The 17,500-nt window shown below is 36.5% G+C and overlaps 1 protein-coding gene across 1 annotated transcript in view; it reads left to right on the top strand.

The window, feature by feature from the left end:
* Positions 1-17,500, top strand: part of grapa (GRB2 related adaptor protein a) — a 35,869-nt gene that overhangs the window by 8,120 nt on the left and 10,249 nt on the right. Inside the window, exon 4 of the mRNA XM_079253609.1 lies at positions 14,360-14,528. Coding sequence (XP_079109735.1) covers positions 14,360-14,528 — 169 coding nt within the window. The remainder of the gene's footprint in view (positions 1-14,359; positions 14,529-17,500) is intronic.

Below are 17,500 nucleotides of genomic sequence, written 5' to 3' on the forward strand. Positions count from 1 at the left end.
GCTCACTTTATTTACAGTCACGGTTTGGTTTGTTAAGACCCAGCACAAAAATCCACTCGTAAAAAGTATCTACTATCTTCTAAGACCACAGATCTCACTAGAATATGGGCATATTGCACCCTGAAAGCAGGTCAACATGATGGTCTCATGTAAAAACCATGTAGATATACAGAAACTATAGTGATGAATTGGAAAGTCCCTGTAAGTAAGAGAATTTTAGACCTCGGTGTGCTCTGTGATAACTTTATTTTAAAGAAAAGATTTGCTGAGCAGCATATGGAGCCTTATTAAAACTGTGTCAACTTTGAATACTTTTTGAAAGGTAGAATATGTGGCACGGGGACAAGTTCCTTTCACACTATGCCAGTGAAACTATCCCAATGGCTTATTTAGTAGCTTATTTTTGGAAAGTGAAGTGATGCCAACTGAGACACTTATCAAGAGATGAGGAATCCTTTTTGCCTAGCTGGGCATTTTCCCAGCTCTTTGACTCAGCAGCAGGTGCATCCAAAGGAGAGATTTGCTCTTTCTTTACTTGACTACAATTCAGCAACTCAGCCCTCTTCTTTTTTTTTTTAAGAGTAAATCTTCCCGTTTTGAGTTTTGAGTTTTGAGTATTCAGTTTCTTGCAGAGAAGAGAAAAGAATTTCACTTAATGTCAAATGGAAAATTTCACTTCCTGGTTCACACTTTGCAGCAGTTTTTCCACCTACATGTTTACAACTCACTACTTAATATTTTTAGTGACTATCTACATTGTGACAATTATTTTCATATTATCTGTTTATGAAAGCAAACCTGTGAATGAATTGCAGAATTTTATGCGGTTTTTAAGGGCTTAGGTGCGAAGCCCGGATATACATAAAAACAATATAAAGTCAATTAAAAATTGTAGTCAGAGTGTATTAAAATGTTAAACTGGTCTTTTTCTGAAGGAATGGCCAAGTGTGATTCAGCGTGATTAATGATTTATACAGAGAAAGACATGGGGGACTGGAGCTGTAACCACTGGCCGCAGCTACTAACAGCTCGAACATGTACTGACTCTCTCCATCCTGTTTTAACACACACACACAAAAACACACACAAATCAAAAAGTTAACATGTCCCATTTAACTTCCAGCCAATCACAGGTCATAAATGAGACAAACCGGGTTTTGTGATCTCTGAACCTGTAACTTATTTCATGTCATACAGCAGTAACATAATATTTTGTCTTTATGAAAGTGATCTTTGTGGACATAAAATCACGTCATTAGTTGTGATTAGAGAATGCAGAAAGCTAACAGTGGCCCATGTCTGGCAATTTTTAGTCAAGTCTAGTCTCACAGTTTCTTTTTTTTTTTTTTTAACTGCAAATAAGGTGGTGTATGTTGTTATTGTTTCCTGACCTGTTTTGATGGGACAGTAACAATAATTATGCATATTCCTTGAGCCGTAATCACCCTGCAGCACCCTGATGCAAAAACAAAACATACTTTACAACTTTGTGTTCTAACCTGGAGCATAACCTTCTCTTTACTGAACTGTGTCACATTCTGGCAACCGGATATCAAACAAAAGGCTGTTCTGAATGGGTACCATGTCCAATTCTGCAAAGGCATAAAACAGGAAAAGAAAGAGAGAAAGTGACAGAGCGAGCGATAAGACAAAATTAACTGACTTTTACTGGCCTGAGAAAGCTCAGAGAAGAGACAGAATACAAGGCTGATGCCAAATTAGACATTGTTAGGGGGTAACTTACTAAAAAACACAAAGTTCAGCAGGACTGCTTTAAGTTCTTAAATAAATTGTTAAATCGTGAATGAGGCTAAAGCTTAACTCAAAGTTAAAAATCAGGCAAGCTTCTGGATGGTTTAATAGTAATTTGGGTTCACAGATCCACTAAATATCCTTAGAGATACATGACTTTAAGAAATCTAAGCTATATTCACTTGGTTCACCTCAGTTATAAAAGTTTGTTTCTCCTCTTGATGTCTTTTGTGCTTTTTTTTACTACATATATCTTTTTGTAAGTCAGTTAAAATAACATTCAAAGAAAAAGAGACATCCAGCCATTTTTCCATGCACCAAAACAGAAGCTATAAATGTCTCCTAGTGATGTGTGGGGCAGTTTGAAACAGTCTTAATTAGAGAGGAGTGAAATTGTTCTAAAAAATGTGTCATAATGGTCTCATTAGGAAACAGCAACATGGAGAACAGAGCGGAACTCAGAGAGACAAGGGAAGCCAAAGAGAAGGCAAAGTCTTGGCTAGGTTTATTTGTCTCTAGTCAGTGCTTTGAAATGTTCAACCCTTTCCAGATGTATTTACAACTAAAAAGAAGCAGTGAAACCTCCAGCCCTGTTATCCTGAACAGTATTTATAAGTATAAAGACATACTGGTAAGTTAGGATTCAGTAGGAGAAGAGTCAAAGTCAGGGGTAAAAAAAAGCTGAAACTTAAAACGGACAGGAGCATAGTAGATGAAGACAAGACTATTTCCAGCAACAGTATCGCCAACCCTTTCCCCTCAGACATATGCTCTTGAGATTTTTTTTTTTCCTGTTTACTGTCTTCTCAAGATTGAAATTAAATTTCCGCTGTGGCACACAATTGCTTTTCCTGTGGCCTGCATCTTTTATCAGGTGAAGGTCGTGTAAAACAAAAGACATTTTCTTTCCCTTGTCAGCCTGATCCTGTTGGTATGAGTCAGGTGTCTGTAAACAATGATTCTGAGTGAATGAAAGTGTGTGTCATAGGTGAAGCTCTGCACGTTCACTTTACATTTGGGAAGTTAAGTCTGTGAATTTCCCAGTGAATTTCATGACTTTCAGCGTTCAACTCCACCCACAGCTTCAACTCTACCCCTCCACAAAGGTTATATCAAAACATGCATCTTGACTGCAAATAGTATGTTATACGTTTTGCTGTACAAAAGTCTTATGGTGTTATTGTAATTTGTAAAATACTTGATTTTTTTTTTTTGTTCCATAGGAAGGAATGGAATTTGGCTGAAATGAGAGAAAAATTTTGCTTACTTTGGAAATTTACAGCTCAGGTGTATTTTCACCTAAAACAGTATTCAACATTTTAAGAGGCCATAAAAGATAAAAAAAAAAAATAAAAAAAAAATCTTAATTGAGTAAAAGTACATTTTTGTATCTTTTACAGATTTGACACAAACGCAGATTATTTTTTAGGGAAAAAAAAAAGAAAATTCCCCAAAATCCCTTTGCATGCTACATCTGGCCCCAAAAATTCATTCAGTCATTTTCTATGCTGCTTAGTCCAATAAAGGTCCACCCTGGACAGGTCGCCAGTCCATTGCAAAACATTATTCTGATCATTTCTCAAACAAGTGTGTCTCACGCTCAGTTTTTCCTCTGCATACACCAATCAAATAACAAAACAGAGGAATTTAAGTTGGCTTCAGAATGAACCTCGGGTGTGAAAGAGCTGAGACTTACAGACTTGGAGCTATGCTCCAAGCAACTTTTCTCTCATTAACCCCCATTCAAATTAAACCTGGATTCTCAAACCAAAAAGCAAATCTCCTGTGTTTTAAACTTGGCACTTTTTACACTCCGTTCACATTAGGGTAAAATAAATTACATGCATGTGTTTCTCCAACCCTTCTGGCACTCATGGTTCAAGATTTTTTTATAGCATGTTTGTGAATTGCCCTTGGTTGTTTGATGTTTTTTTTTTTTTAGCGCTCTTTACACAGACACGCATCCCTTCACCTCTGCTCTTATTCTCTCTCATTCACACACACACATACATCATGCTGTAAATGTGTTTATATGTTAGTGTCAGTCTACAGCCCCTTAGTCACACATGTTAGGATCTTTTCTGTGTCTATAGCCACACAGGTGCTCTGTCTTTGTAAAATAGCTGCACCCTATGGTGGCGACCAGGAGCTGCATTGGCACCCATCTAAATTTCTTCATAAGTTTTTGAGTTATCACTGCTTAAACATGCATGACCCACCCATCCCAATATGAAATTTGTACAACATCATTTTTTCTGCATTTAATGAGGAATAGCACTCTCCAAAAGTGAAATGGCATCCTGTTGTACTTTGAACAGGTGGTAATGTCTAAAAAAAAAAGGCTGAATTACAAGCTAAATATGTTGAAAGAGTAATCCTACGACACCCTGACGCCCACAAAAAGAGCAGTTTGTCTATTGCTTTATTATTTCACTCAGATTAACACCTATGCTGCATGAAATGACTGTTCATGCAGCTTGTTATCAGTCATCATTAGTCTCTTATCAGGGACATTACTTCAAAGACGAACCATTAAAGAGAAGTGACCCTGTAGGCTCTGCTTACGTTACAGCTGCATCTTCTCTGAGCTTTAAGCAACACGCAGTGGGTTCAGTGTCCCATGAATGTCATCACTTGGGGGGTAATTTCACACTTGGACAAACTCTGAAAAACACTAGCTGGATAAATTAATGCATGCAGAGAAAATGTGTTAAAGAAGTGAAGAATTGAGCAAGTAACGTTACGTAACATCCCCTTGGTATGAAAAAGTGGGGCAGGGCCGGCAGGCACTTTTTCTCCTGTCAAATTCTTCTTTAAAGAGTGGGTGAATCAGAAATGAAAACACATCTGACCCTGTTACATCACTGAAAAAAATGTGTTATTAACGACCCAGTCTGAAAGAAATGCCTTAATTATATATTTTACAATATTTTCAAAAAGTTAGGATAACTCATGTTGTTATTTTGAAAAAATATCTGAAAAAATTGAGGTGGCTTATATTCACAAGTTGCCTCACAATGTACACGCTTAATCGAGGTTAACACAACATATTTCTTACAAAACAAAAACATAATTATGAAGCGCTTTAGCAGGGGAAAAGCAACTTTACATTGCAGGAAAAAACGTGTATAAAACACTTTTACAGTACTTGATGCAGACTACATGTGCAGATGCCAAACATTTCCACAAAGGTCTGAATACATTGCTGGAACATTTTTACAAACAACAAAGCAACTTTACACTGACATGAAACATTTTTTTTTTTTTTACAATTTTCAGGCAATTTTAAATCTTCCAAAATACTTTCAGAAGTTTACAAAAACCCTTTTACAAATTCTGGAAATACATTTACAAGGACGTGATGCGGAGGTGATATTACGTATTTGCAATGACTTTGACTGTTCAAATTGTAAAAGTGAGAATTCATTTTTTTTTACCAGTTTCCCATGAACAAATGCCAGCAAGCAGACTGAATTTAATGCTGGCAGGCTTTTTCTATGGAAAATTTCTACATTATATACTTTAATTGAACTTTTACAGTCCGTAAAGACAAGCAGACAGTATATAGCCTTTCCATCATGTCAACAATCACACTGTATGTGTGGCCTTCATCAAAATACTTAGCAAAGCAGTCCATGAAGTCAATCACGTCCCCCTCAACATTAGCAAGAAAGTCCAATCTGTGTCAACAGTTGCCACAAAATAAGTTAAAGACTACTGCTAGTTAAGCTGCTCACTAACCGGTTCTCCTACTGAGTGATTTCCTGTTTTGGCCCAACATCACAATATCATTTCCAGGTCACGTCTTTGTAATTACTTTTCCTGAACTTGTAAAAGGGTTTTGGTAAACTTGTAAAAGTGTTCTGAAAATAGTAAAAGTGTTTTGTGTAAATGTAAAGTTGCCTTGTTGTTGGTTAGGAATGTTCCAGCAATGTGTTCGGAACTTAAAAGTCGCAAATGTAAGTTTTCATCAGCAAGTTTTGTACTTTTTTTCTGAAATGTAAAGTTGTGTTGCCTTTTTAAAAGTGTTTTGCAATAGTATTTTTGTTTTGTGAGAACTATTTCGTATTAACCTATACTGAGAGCATAATTCTAAAGGTAGACAAACCTGAGATGACTGCTAAGATTAAATTAACCTTGCGTGGCACAACTTTGGAAGTAATCAGCTCATTTTCCTTTGAAGCTTTAAGCATAAAACTAACAAATGAATTATATGCATTTTTCCAAAATCTTTAGCTGGGATTCAGTAAAATATTCTCATTTTATTGTTTAATATTCAACATTGATTTCTCTTTTGATCCACAGTGCTATTTGGTTCTAAATTCTTTAGTTAAGTGTCTGACACTTAACTGACATCATATGGCGCGGTTCAATATCACAGTTCAGTGACCATAAAACAATTGAGAAAGACATGAAAAACATGAATACAGAGAGAAATAGAAAAGTATTGAAAAACAAAGTAAGATGGAGAGAGACAGAAGAGAAAGAGCGAGCAGCATAAAATTGATAGGAGCAACAATAGCCTATGGTGGATGGATTTGGTATATGATTTTTATTTCTTTTCTTATTTCATATTTTTATATTCATATCTATTTATTACTTAGCGTAAAAAGAAGCTGGCAGTCCTCTGGAAGATAAAGCTTTTATAGGGTTTCCCCCCTTTTTTTCCCTACTGTAGCCTATATCATTCTACACACACACACACACACACACACACACACACACACACACACATATATATATATATATATATATATATATATATATATATATATATATATATATATATATATATATATATTTATTTATTTATTTATTTTTTCATTTTACTTATGCCTTTACCCTCTTCTCCTTCATCTGATAACTTGTACACCAACCAGCAATGAAGGAATTACACAATGCATATGCAGAAGTCATTGTGCAAAAATTGTGGTTGAACATTATCAGGGTTGTGACTCTGCATAGAAACAATATTTGAATAGTAATAATGCATATGTAAACAATAAATATTTTATAGTACTTTATAATATGTTTATTTAGCAATCCTTCTTAACATGTATTTGCTGGTTTTTGTGCTAAGTTTTTTAAATAAACAATTCTTTTATAGATTTACATACCGATAGGATACTAACTCTTACAAAAAGAGAAGTAAGGGTATTTTTCTTTTGAAGTTGAGCATATAAAACATAGATAGATTAAATAAAGTGGTCTTGAAAACATCTGAAGACATTTTTGCCAAGATGTTTAGTTTAGATTCACTAAAGTGCTTTCATTTTATCGGTTTATATTTATCTTTTTAAGTCTGCAGTTTTTCTTCTGTGTCTTAAACCATGTTGTGAAATGTATATAATGCTTTAACATGGCAAGATCATCAAGGAGTCGTATCTAAATAAGCCTATCTAAATAAGGTACACTGTTACAGAAATGTGAAATTTACTTCTTGTACTGTATATGTGTTTGAGATTAAAAAAAAAAAAAAAAAATCACATTCACGAATAGAACTGGCTAAATAACTTTATTACAGCATTTGTGGTGCTGTAATTACTATTAAAAAAAAAACAAATTCTGACTGAACTCACTGTTTAATGGGTGTTCACTTCAAAGTTGAACTTTGATTAGCAGCATGTCATGATCCAGCATGGTAGACTGAAAAATTTGGAGAAAACACACAAAATGCCAGCAAATTATGCTTTATATTTACACAAATACAAGCTGTGTATAAAAATGTTTAAGAGTAGAAGTTGGCGGGATCATTAGATGTTAATGTTTGTCGCTGCAATGAAGTGCAAAAGCCAAACTTCCTACCAATGTGGCCTCTGCTAGCAGGGAGATGAGAGAAAGTGAGACACTGAGAGCTGGGTCTTTCATAACCTGGACATACCAGGCTCAAGTTTTCTAGCAAAAAGGAACCAGCCACCCACTCAGACTCCAGCATATCAACCTTTCCACTGAAGACACAAGTCAGTACTAAAATAACAGCAGGTAAAGGAAGTGAAAATAGTCTGCCGAGGTCTTTTTTTGGGCTCTTTTGTTTGAAACGTTTATGGATGAGTACATTGTGACAATGTTATTGTTGCAGACGCTGCCTGTTTAACAAAACTAATTTAGATTCAGTGGCGCTCTTATCCATTTTGGTTCCTTTTGATCAGGCTTGCTGCTCTTACATGCTGCCAGACGTCATTCAAGCTAACTGTTGGTTGATTCTTGCTTTATGAACATGGCAGTCCAAGAAGTCTTCAGTAACAGAAAATGTATGATTTGCAGGGTTGAACGAGAGTTTTAAAGATCTTCAAGCTAAAATAGTTTACTTAGAAAAGTAATTTGACTGTATCTTTAGCTTAGCTTAGGGGCTACTTCTTCCCTCACATGCCAAACGTAGGCCTGTCGTTCTTTGGCTCTTTTGAAACAATGGGATTATGTCGACCCTTGAAGCAACTGTCTTTCTGGAACAAAATTTTACGACTATTTTTATTTTTATTTCATTCACACACACACACAAAAACAAAACAAATTAGCTAAAATCATACAGTAGGTTGCATGTTAAAAGCTAGCATAGAATAAATACGTCTTCATCTAAGACATCAAGTAGATGTAAAATGTGCAAAGAATTTAGTAAATACTATACTTACATGCACGTCAACATGCATTCAGCTTTACTGACTCTAACAAACATCTTTCATCATCCTTCCCCTGGTTTGCTCCTTCACAGCTCCCCACCAGAGAACACAGAAATAAACTCAAACACACTTACTGCCTCTCTTGTAGCCCAGCTATTGAACTAAGTGATGCCTTATTAATGGGACAAGCGGTTCTGAACCCCTCTCAAATGCATGGCTGACAAACAAGGACAAGCTTACACACGCATGACCAATAGGCTCAGCCTGAAACGCGGAGGTATCGTCCACCCCAAATGAAACACATGGCCCGACAAAAACATGATGTAATCGCTGATTTGCAGCATAACCACACAGAGATAAATTGACAGCTGGAGGTGTCAGTCTAATCACGCAAAGTAATCCAGACATCTGCCGCGGGTTAGAAGCTGAACAGCAGATTAGGGGACGGGAGCCTGGCAGAATGACAGAGACAGCAAGAACAGGGAAGTGAGAATAAACTGACAAGGGAAGTCGAGAGAAAGATAGACGGTTGACCTTCACGCATCTCAGTTTGCGCTGGCACGGGGTAAAAGTTTTAAAAATAACTTCTGCTCTCATCTACAGTATAACTGTCTATGCTGTATCGCTAAATCAATTTCTTTTTTTTTCTCTTTCAATATGTCATTCCTTCTTTCCCTTAGATCCTCATTCTCATTTCCTTTTACTTGGGAAAAAGAAAGAACACAATCTCTCCATCGCTGTGGGCCTTAATTACACTGGATCCGAGATGAGAGGGCACTTGGAGAATGTGTGTGTGTTTGAGAGAGTGTGTTAGTGATCAAGCTGAGACAGATGTGGTCTGCATTACTACAGCAAACTGGTTCTTTGGTTCTCTGCCATCTCTGGATGTTAATTATCAAAACTTTCAATATGGCAGCTGATGATACAACAGAGCCGTCCTTTTTTTTTGTTTTAATTTTGCAGATTAAAAAAAAAAATTATTACGTCTGACTAGAGTTTTAGTTAAAAAGAACAGAATATGATTTTCAAGGCAGTGTTAGTGCATTTATAGTGATGTAACAGAGATTTAGCTCATTAGCTGTTTGAGTTTTAGGTCTTTAAGTTTTTGGGTTGTTTTTTTTTCAGTTGTTTCGCTTGTTTTGTTTTTTTTGTTTTTTTTTTCTCATTATTTGCCCTTAAAGGTGGAGTATGTAAGATTTTCAATATTTTCAAAATAAATTAACTAATAAAATAACTATAATCATAATTAGATAATTTTTTTAAACATGTAGGTTCCAGTCTGTCCATATTTGATGCGTTATTAAATTACAAGTTTAATTAATGACAAATGACAAAAAGCACTTTTTTTTTTACTGGTAGGCAAACATTTAAGAAGGGTCTTTGTCAATCATTAAACTTGTAATTTAATAACACATCAAATATAGACAGACTGGAACCTACATGTTTTAAAAAATTATCTAATTATGATTGTAGTTATTTTTTTAGTTAATTTATTTTGAAAATATTGAAAATCCTACATACTCCACCTTTAAAGTTGATAACTTTTTTTGTACTGATACAGAGGTGGGCTTGTAATCTTCACACCAGAGCCAGAGTGTGAAGTGCAATGCTGTTGTCAATGTTTTGAACTATAAATATTTGATTGAATGCTGCCCAGTTACATGAAAACAAACGTGAAGTTATGGATCCCATTCTAAGAATTCGGACCGCATTCTTTTATACTATCCAAACAGATAGCTGTACTCCAACTCCTACTGACAATTAAAATCAATGAAACAATAGCATTTTATTCTTTTGATTTAATTGAGTGCAGTCTGGCTGGATTTAATTTTACACACCAAAGATTTTCTGGAAATCTATATTCCATGCTGTTCTATGCATGAGAATGATAAATAGCTGCAGGAGCAGCTAGGTTATCAAGTTGCCATATTTTCAGTAAGCCAAGAATGACATCAAGTAGGCTGAGTCATACTCTGCCTAATATCATTGCAAGCTTTCTGCTTGCAGAGTTGTTGCACAGCAGCACTGATAAGAACTGAAAGATCAAAATATCCACATCGTGATAGCGTCATCATTTTATCTTTGTCAATAAAATGACAAGGCCAGTGTTCTTGTTTTATTTACAGTTCGTGCCCCAGTTATTTTGTTTATTCATTTTTTTTTTCAACACTATAACAGTAAATAATAATTCCCTTTCTCTCCCGTCCCCACACAAACTCTCAGAGGAGTGGTGGTAGCGCGAGTTAAAATCCTATATTGTTGCAGTCCGAGTCTGTGTCTGAGCCGATGGGGTCTACCTTCTTTTTAGCATTTACACTGTGCAATGTCTGCATAGGTCTGAGCTGTAATTAGACTGACAAATGACCAGTTGGAGATGTGGCCTCAGTCCAAATATGGTCAAAGGTGACTTAAAGGAGAGCTCACTGGATAAGCTTACAGTTTACATGCACGAGAAGTTGATATTCAAACAAACAAATGTTGTTGAAGTGTAATTTTCTTTATTTAAATCCTGTTTAGCAGTTCAAATAAAGGGAAGAACATGTCATTCACAAATACTGAAGTGACTAACTTCCTTTAGCTTTGTGAGTCTAGAAAATACATTTACAACCCATTATGTTTTTTCTTCCTTAGCTTTTCAGAACTATCATATTGGAACAAAGCAATGAGCTATGCAAATGGAGTACACGCAGTTGGTCACAGATGTTGCAATTGCAGTCTGTGTTATCAAACTAGAAAACTTCCTATGAAGCTAGAACATAGGTTATGTGGTTAAATGGAGGCACGATGTCATAAAACAGTCACAGAAAGGGTTGGGTTTAGTTAACGGAAAAAGAAAGAAAGCCTTTCAAAAAAGGAAGAGAAAATGTTTCTTTGCCTTTTTTGTTTCCGTTGGGACAATAATAATTCTATTCTATTCTATTCTATTCTACAGTCCTTTAGCAGACACTTTTATCCAAATTGACTTACATATGAGTGAGAATAATAACAACAATGTTCCTAACAAATGGTGGATGTCAGAGTAACAGTCATTAAATGAAAACTGGAAATAGTCTTTTGCAAAAACATACCCAAACCAAGCCGATGGTGAGATGACATGTTTATTTTCACAATTTTGAATAAAAATCATTACAGTAACTAAAAAATCTGCCCCATCAAATGGTTGAACAGGTGGTTAAAGGCACCAAATGTGCTTGTAAAAAGCTTTACTATGTGATGAAACAGGAGTGACACATACATAATGTCTTCATCTGGAAAGGTAGATCAAATGCTTGGGTGATGTAGACATTGAGATGAAACTGATCCTACTTCTCATCACATAAAAATGCTCTCTGAGAAGTTTTGGTCTAAATGATTTGTTTCTTTCTCCACATAACCCATTACATTTGTGATAAATCTCACCACAGCCCACCTATACTATCTGTCCACACGTGTGGCTTTCCAGAAAACCCTGCGGTTAAAGGACCCACTGCCCACTGGGCATGCTCAGTTCTCTGGTTTTGAGACTCACTTAGCATATATGGCAAATCGACAGTAGAGCAATTCAGAATGTTATATTTTCTCACTCTTTTCCTCCCTGAAAGTGATATGAATCATTCTACATTTCATCATAATGGATACCCCAAAGGGAAAGTCAGTGTCTGGTAAACAACGTTTGCTTCACTACCCACACAAACATGCAGCTACTCAGCCAATGTTACTGGAAGAGCCCCACCAGTGCAGCAGAGGGTGGCAGACAACTGCGGCAAAGTGGGGTTAAGACATATCATTCACAATGTAGATGAAAGTAGATCTGTTGCATGAATGTGAAAGGATAAGTCTGAACCAAACAAGGTGATGGATTCACAATGAAGCAGATGTATTGTACAGGGGAGAGAATATAGTGTAGAAAGAAATGTTACACTGAGGTCCGATAACAGACACCAGCAGGCTTAATATTAAGAAATCATCATTTTTCCAGGGTCGCAGGGAAGCTGGAGCCTATTCCAGCATTCACTGGGCAAAAGGCAGGGTACACCCTGGACAAGCCACAGTTGTTTGTCTCACACTTGCTCCCATAGGGACAATTAAGAGTAACCAGTTCACCTCACATTCATGTCTTTGAACAGTAGGAGGAAGCCAGCGTACCCAGACAGAATACACACATGCACAGAAAATGTGGAAAGTCCACACAGAAAGACCACCATCTGAGCCTCAAACCAGCAACATTCGAGCTGTAAGGCCACAGTGCGAGCCACTATACCACCATGCAGCCCTTAACTTTGGCAAAAATACATGGGAATGAATGAATACATCTGAATATACTAAACTAATAACTTGATTGGATGAATATTGAACATAACAGTATCCTGCTTTCTCACTATTTCATAATGTTAGGGAGTTTTACTGAAGGTGAAAGGAGAGAAATGAGGGCACACTGGGTAAAAAAGCAAAAGAGGGTGGAGGTGTGGCTGAATGCCGTTCACTCATCGTGGAGAGAGCTCTGTTTGTTCACACACTTCAGCCTCTGAATGGAAAAGGAATTCCTGGTTAAAAAAGAAAGAAAGGGGAAAAAAATCAGTGGTCTTCTTAAGGCTTGGAAGCGAAAGAGTAAAGTCAGAAACATCTAGAGATCGGTGAGGTTACACCACAAATACTATAATGTGTTCATTTTTAGCAACGAGAACAATTTGTGGAAAAAAAAAAGAAAAGAGTACGTTACCAGTGTCGTTCTGTGGTGAGATGACATTTTAGCAATCATTAACATAAGCCTAACACACACCCCCACTCTGTGATGTGTTTAGAAATATGGGGGTGTTGTACTGATTTCTGCTGCACATTGGATGCAGTTATATAACCATATAATCACTGGGAGATGTCCAGATTTCTAAAGATAAGCTTGCAAGTTACTTAGCAACCACCAAAGAGCCGGACAGAGAAGCAGGTGAATGCCAATGACCAATGGCCAAACTGTATTAATTATAGGAACAAGGCATGTACTCCAACACTGTTGCTATTTTTATCTGTCACTGGCTTTAAATTTTCATGAGGTAGCTGTACAGAAATCTCACTGCACTCCCAGGAAACCAAAGCTCATCGATACGTAACATGAAATGTTACAAAATGCCTGGTGATGACCGGATTGTTGCAAATAAAGCTCACAGTTCATTTTCTAAAAGCATTGCTTGGAGCAATGTGATTTCTGGAAAGCCTCAGAAATCTAAAAAGATTTGTTTGACATGATCTCCTTTGCACAGAATCCCCAAGAGCAGCCCATGTAAATGTCATTGTCTGAGCTTGCAACTTTGCATTGGTAATTGCATCCATCCTCCAAAGGTGAAACACACTTACATAAATATAGCTCTTATTTAAGTTTTCGTGTCTTCTTTTATACCATTTTTGTTAGTCCTAGTCTCATCTTGACCTGGTTTGTTTTAGGTTGGTTGAATTTAAAGATGGAATAACAAAATTATGTATGGAATGAGGTCATTGCAGTTATTTTTCTTTTTTTTTTTTTTGGTTTGTTTTTTGAGGGGATAAATGAACAAGCCTGTAATGAATGCATGCCAGCTCCAACAGCTGACAGCTGTGCAGCTTTGAGGGAAGGCTTTGTGGACTTAAGGCCAAGAGTGTTTGTGTCAACCCAAAGCTGGACCAAATGCATTGTAAGCCAAAAAACAACTTGCGATGGGAAGACACTTGGTAGTGTATAAATGTGACACTTTGCTAGTGACACTGGCACAACTAAAATACGTCTGGGAGGACATGAACTATATTCTATGTTAGTATTATTGCATCTTTGGACTTCAAACTGTAAGATTTACTTTAGTTAAATATCACTCTCAAATGGCTTTGATGTGCAGACATCTTTCCGTTCATGCAAAAACTCACAGGTAGAAAAGCAACATCTGATGAGCAGCCTTTAATCATCTCCTCCACATATCTGTTGTCTCTCTGGTCAAATGATAAACACTTATAATGTCTTTTTAAGTGTCTGTTTCTGTATTTTGCAGTTATGGGGATCATGTACAGCACTTCAAGGTCCTACAGGATCGCTGTGGTCAGTACTACGTGTGGGACGAGCTCTTCTCGTCTTTGAATGAGCTGGTGGAGTTCTACCATAACAACAGCATCGCTAAGGAGAGGTCGGTGTATCTGAAGGACCCTGAACAATTTGCCAGGGTGAGTTTATATGACTGTTTTATGTGTGTAGTGTATGTGTTTAGCACCTTTGGTTTTATCATAATGACCAAAGAAATAACTTTGACCAAATGACCAAAAAAAACAGCTGACATTTTGGACAACTGTTGGATGATTACTATTTCGCAAAATGAAAAAATATTAGCAGATAATGGCACTTTGTGATGAAGAGGTTATTTTATATGTAAAACACTTATATAGAGAATTATTTCAAGAAGTATTAACAAAATATTATATTAGGCGTTTTTTTTTAATCACGTAACTAACAATGAAAATTGCTTTGTCATTTGGATTCTTTAGACTAGTACAAACTTCTCAAAATGCATTTGAGTACAGTGTAGACATCAATGATCTTTAAAAAATAAAAATAAGAACACAATTTAAAGCTTTTTCTAATCAGTCTTAAATTTTGATATAAAAAAACTTAGAAGAAAAACAACCCATGTCACATTGCAATGTGCAATTATTAATTCATTTGAATAATAAAATGAGCTACACTTTTATCATTATTTCTAGGTATTAGGAGGGTAGCAGCAGCTCATCAAATCCACTTGAAATGTTTAAATAAAAAGCAGTGAGACCATGTGACTCCATATGATGAAGACTGGCTGCTTGCTGGTCTTTGGCATTCAGGTGTGTGTTAGCACAATGCCAAGGAGGAAAGTCATCAGCAATGAGGTCAGAGAAGGTTTTGTTGCCGTGCATCAGTATGGAAATGCTTACGAGGTCAAACATCTTGAAATCCATACAGTGAGATAGAAACAACAAAGAAGTACATCTACATCTCTGACTTTAAAGGCTTCAGTCAGCATGTTAAAAGTTAAAGTTTATGACAGAGATAAATGATAAAGAAATGTGACTATAGGTTAGAAAGGTTGCCAGGAAATATGCAATCTGTTTAAAAAGAACATGACAACACAACCTACAAAGTTGCAAAGTTGCATCTGAACCAATCACAAAACTTCCGAACAATATCTTCTGGGCAAATGATCCTGGCATATCAGAAACACCTCAAACAAGCTGAGCACGGCAGTGGAAAGGTGAAGATTCCTGCTTGTTTTGCTGCCACAGTGCCTGGATACCTTGTAGTTCCTGAGTCAATCATAAAATCCACTATATAGTGTCAAAAGTGAAGCCATCTGTCTTATAGCCAAAGATAGAAACTGGGTCAAGAAACAGGTCAATGATCCCAAACCTACCAGCAAATCTACATCAGAATGGCTGAAAAAAGAAGAATCCCATTGTTGCGGTGACCCAGTGAAACCCAAACTTCAGTCTGATTAAAATGGTGTGCTGGCACCATTAAAGAGATGTGCATACGCAAATGCCCACAAACCATGATGGCCAAAGCAGTAAAGCCCACATGTATGGGCTCAGTATGAAGTCATAAATATTTTACAGCATTAAATTAATGTTTGCAAATCATTTCAGAGTTTATGTTTGTCCATCAAGTCCTGTCATCCTGCAAAAAAGAAGCTGAAGTATTTGGCCCAAAGAAACAAAAACAAAAACAAAAAAAAATAAAACAAGTTTGTAAATGTGCAGGAAAATGATTTGCATGGTTGTAAAAAAAACAAAAAAACAAAACAATGAATAATGTGCATGTAAGTGTGTATAAGAGTGAATGTGTACCTATACATGCATATATGTATGTATAAATTTATGCAAAAATTTAAGAAAATGAAGGTTAAAAAAAAAAAAAAAAAAAAAGACAAATATCCTGTCCAGACTGCCAAATAAGTGAGAACTGCATGCAAGACTTGGAAGTTTCAGATGCAACTTTTGTCCTTTTGGTTGAATCAATCAAACTTTATTTATACAGCACCTTTTATACAAAAGCAGCTTAAAGTGTTTTACATAATAAAAACAAATTATATATTTGGTTGTTTTTTTAATTAAGTTAATTTAAATTCGACCAAAACTAGCCAATGCAGTCCGAATCATTCGTTGGAAAACTAAAGAAGTCACTTTTACGACCAGGTGTAACTTGATTAGGATGGTGTTTCTGTGCAATGAACCACCAGGTCTTGAACAGAAAACTAAATATAATAAACTGATATTAGTTATACCCAGAGTCTAGCAGCAGGTGTTTCAGACTCTCTCTCTCTCTCTCTCTCTCTGTCTCCCCACTTTCTCCTCCACCTGGTCGTTCTCCTCCAGCTGGCCTCTCTGCGCCACAGTTACTATTTAATCAGCGTTTAGATTCTGGGTAGCTGCTGCTGCATTCGAAGGCTCACCATGGCTCTCCCCAGCACCTGCAAAAACAAGCTGTTAGCCCCACCCCCGTGTAGACAGGATGTGGGAAATACTGTAGATGACTGTTTTTCAACAGCCGCCTCTCGCTCCCCCATCGCTGTATAATCTTCAATTCTGTCCCCGAAGAGCTGCTGTCAGGGACAGAGCTGGATGCAGACGACTGAAGAAGCAGTCACCTCAGAATCAAAGTACCAGAACTGCGGCACGTGGAGGCCAGTTGGAGGAAAACAAGCCGAGCGACTGCAAATAACGGCCGAGTGGTGATTTGCAGAAAGAGGCAGAATCTGCAGCACTTTTTCTCACACCATATTATATTTACCCTAAGACAGTAACAACCCTATCACACTTTAAAACACATTTACTCCCATTTTAGAGCTCACAAGAAGCCATCTGCTCTCCGACTGAACAATTTAAATAGTTTACCATTCAGTCAGATAAAGGTATAAAGAAAAGGACAAAATTTGCATGCTAAGCTTACAATTGTTTTGCGTTTTGTTTCTCTGGACAGGATATTTAAAAAAAAAACAAAAAAACTTTTTACGACCATTCAAATAATATTCTGCACATTTACAAAGTTAATTTATTTCCTGTTTTTGCAGGAAAACAAAAATTTGATTTACAAATATAAACTAAAAATATTTGCAAACATTTATTTTATCCTGCAAAGTATTTATGACCTTGTATTGAGTCCATACGTG

The sequence above is a fragment of the Telmatherina bonti genome (genome assembly GCF_933228915.1).
Source record: "Telmatherina bonti genome assembly, chromosome: 14".
Lineage (NCBI taxonomy): Eukaryota > Metazoa > Chordata > Actinopteri > Atheriniformes > Telmatherinidae > Telmatherina > Telmatherina bonti.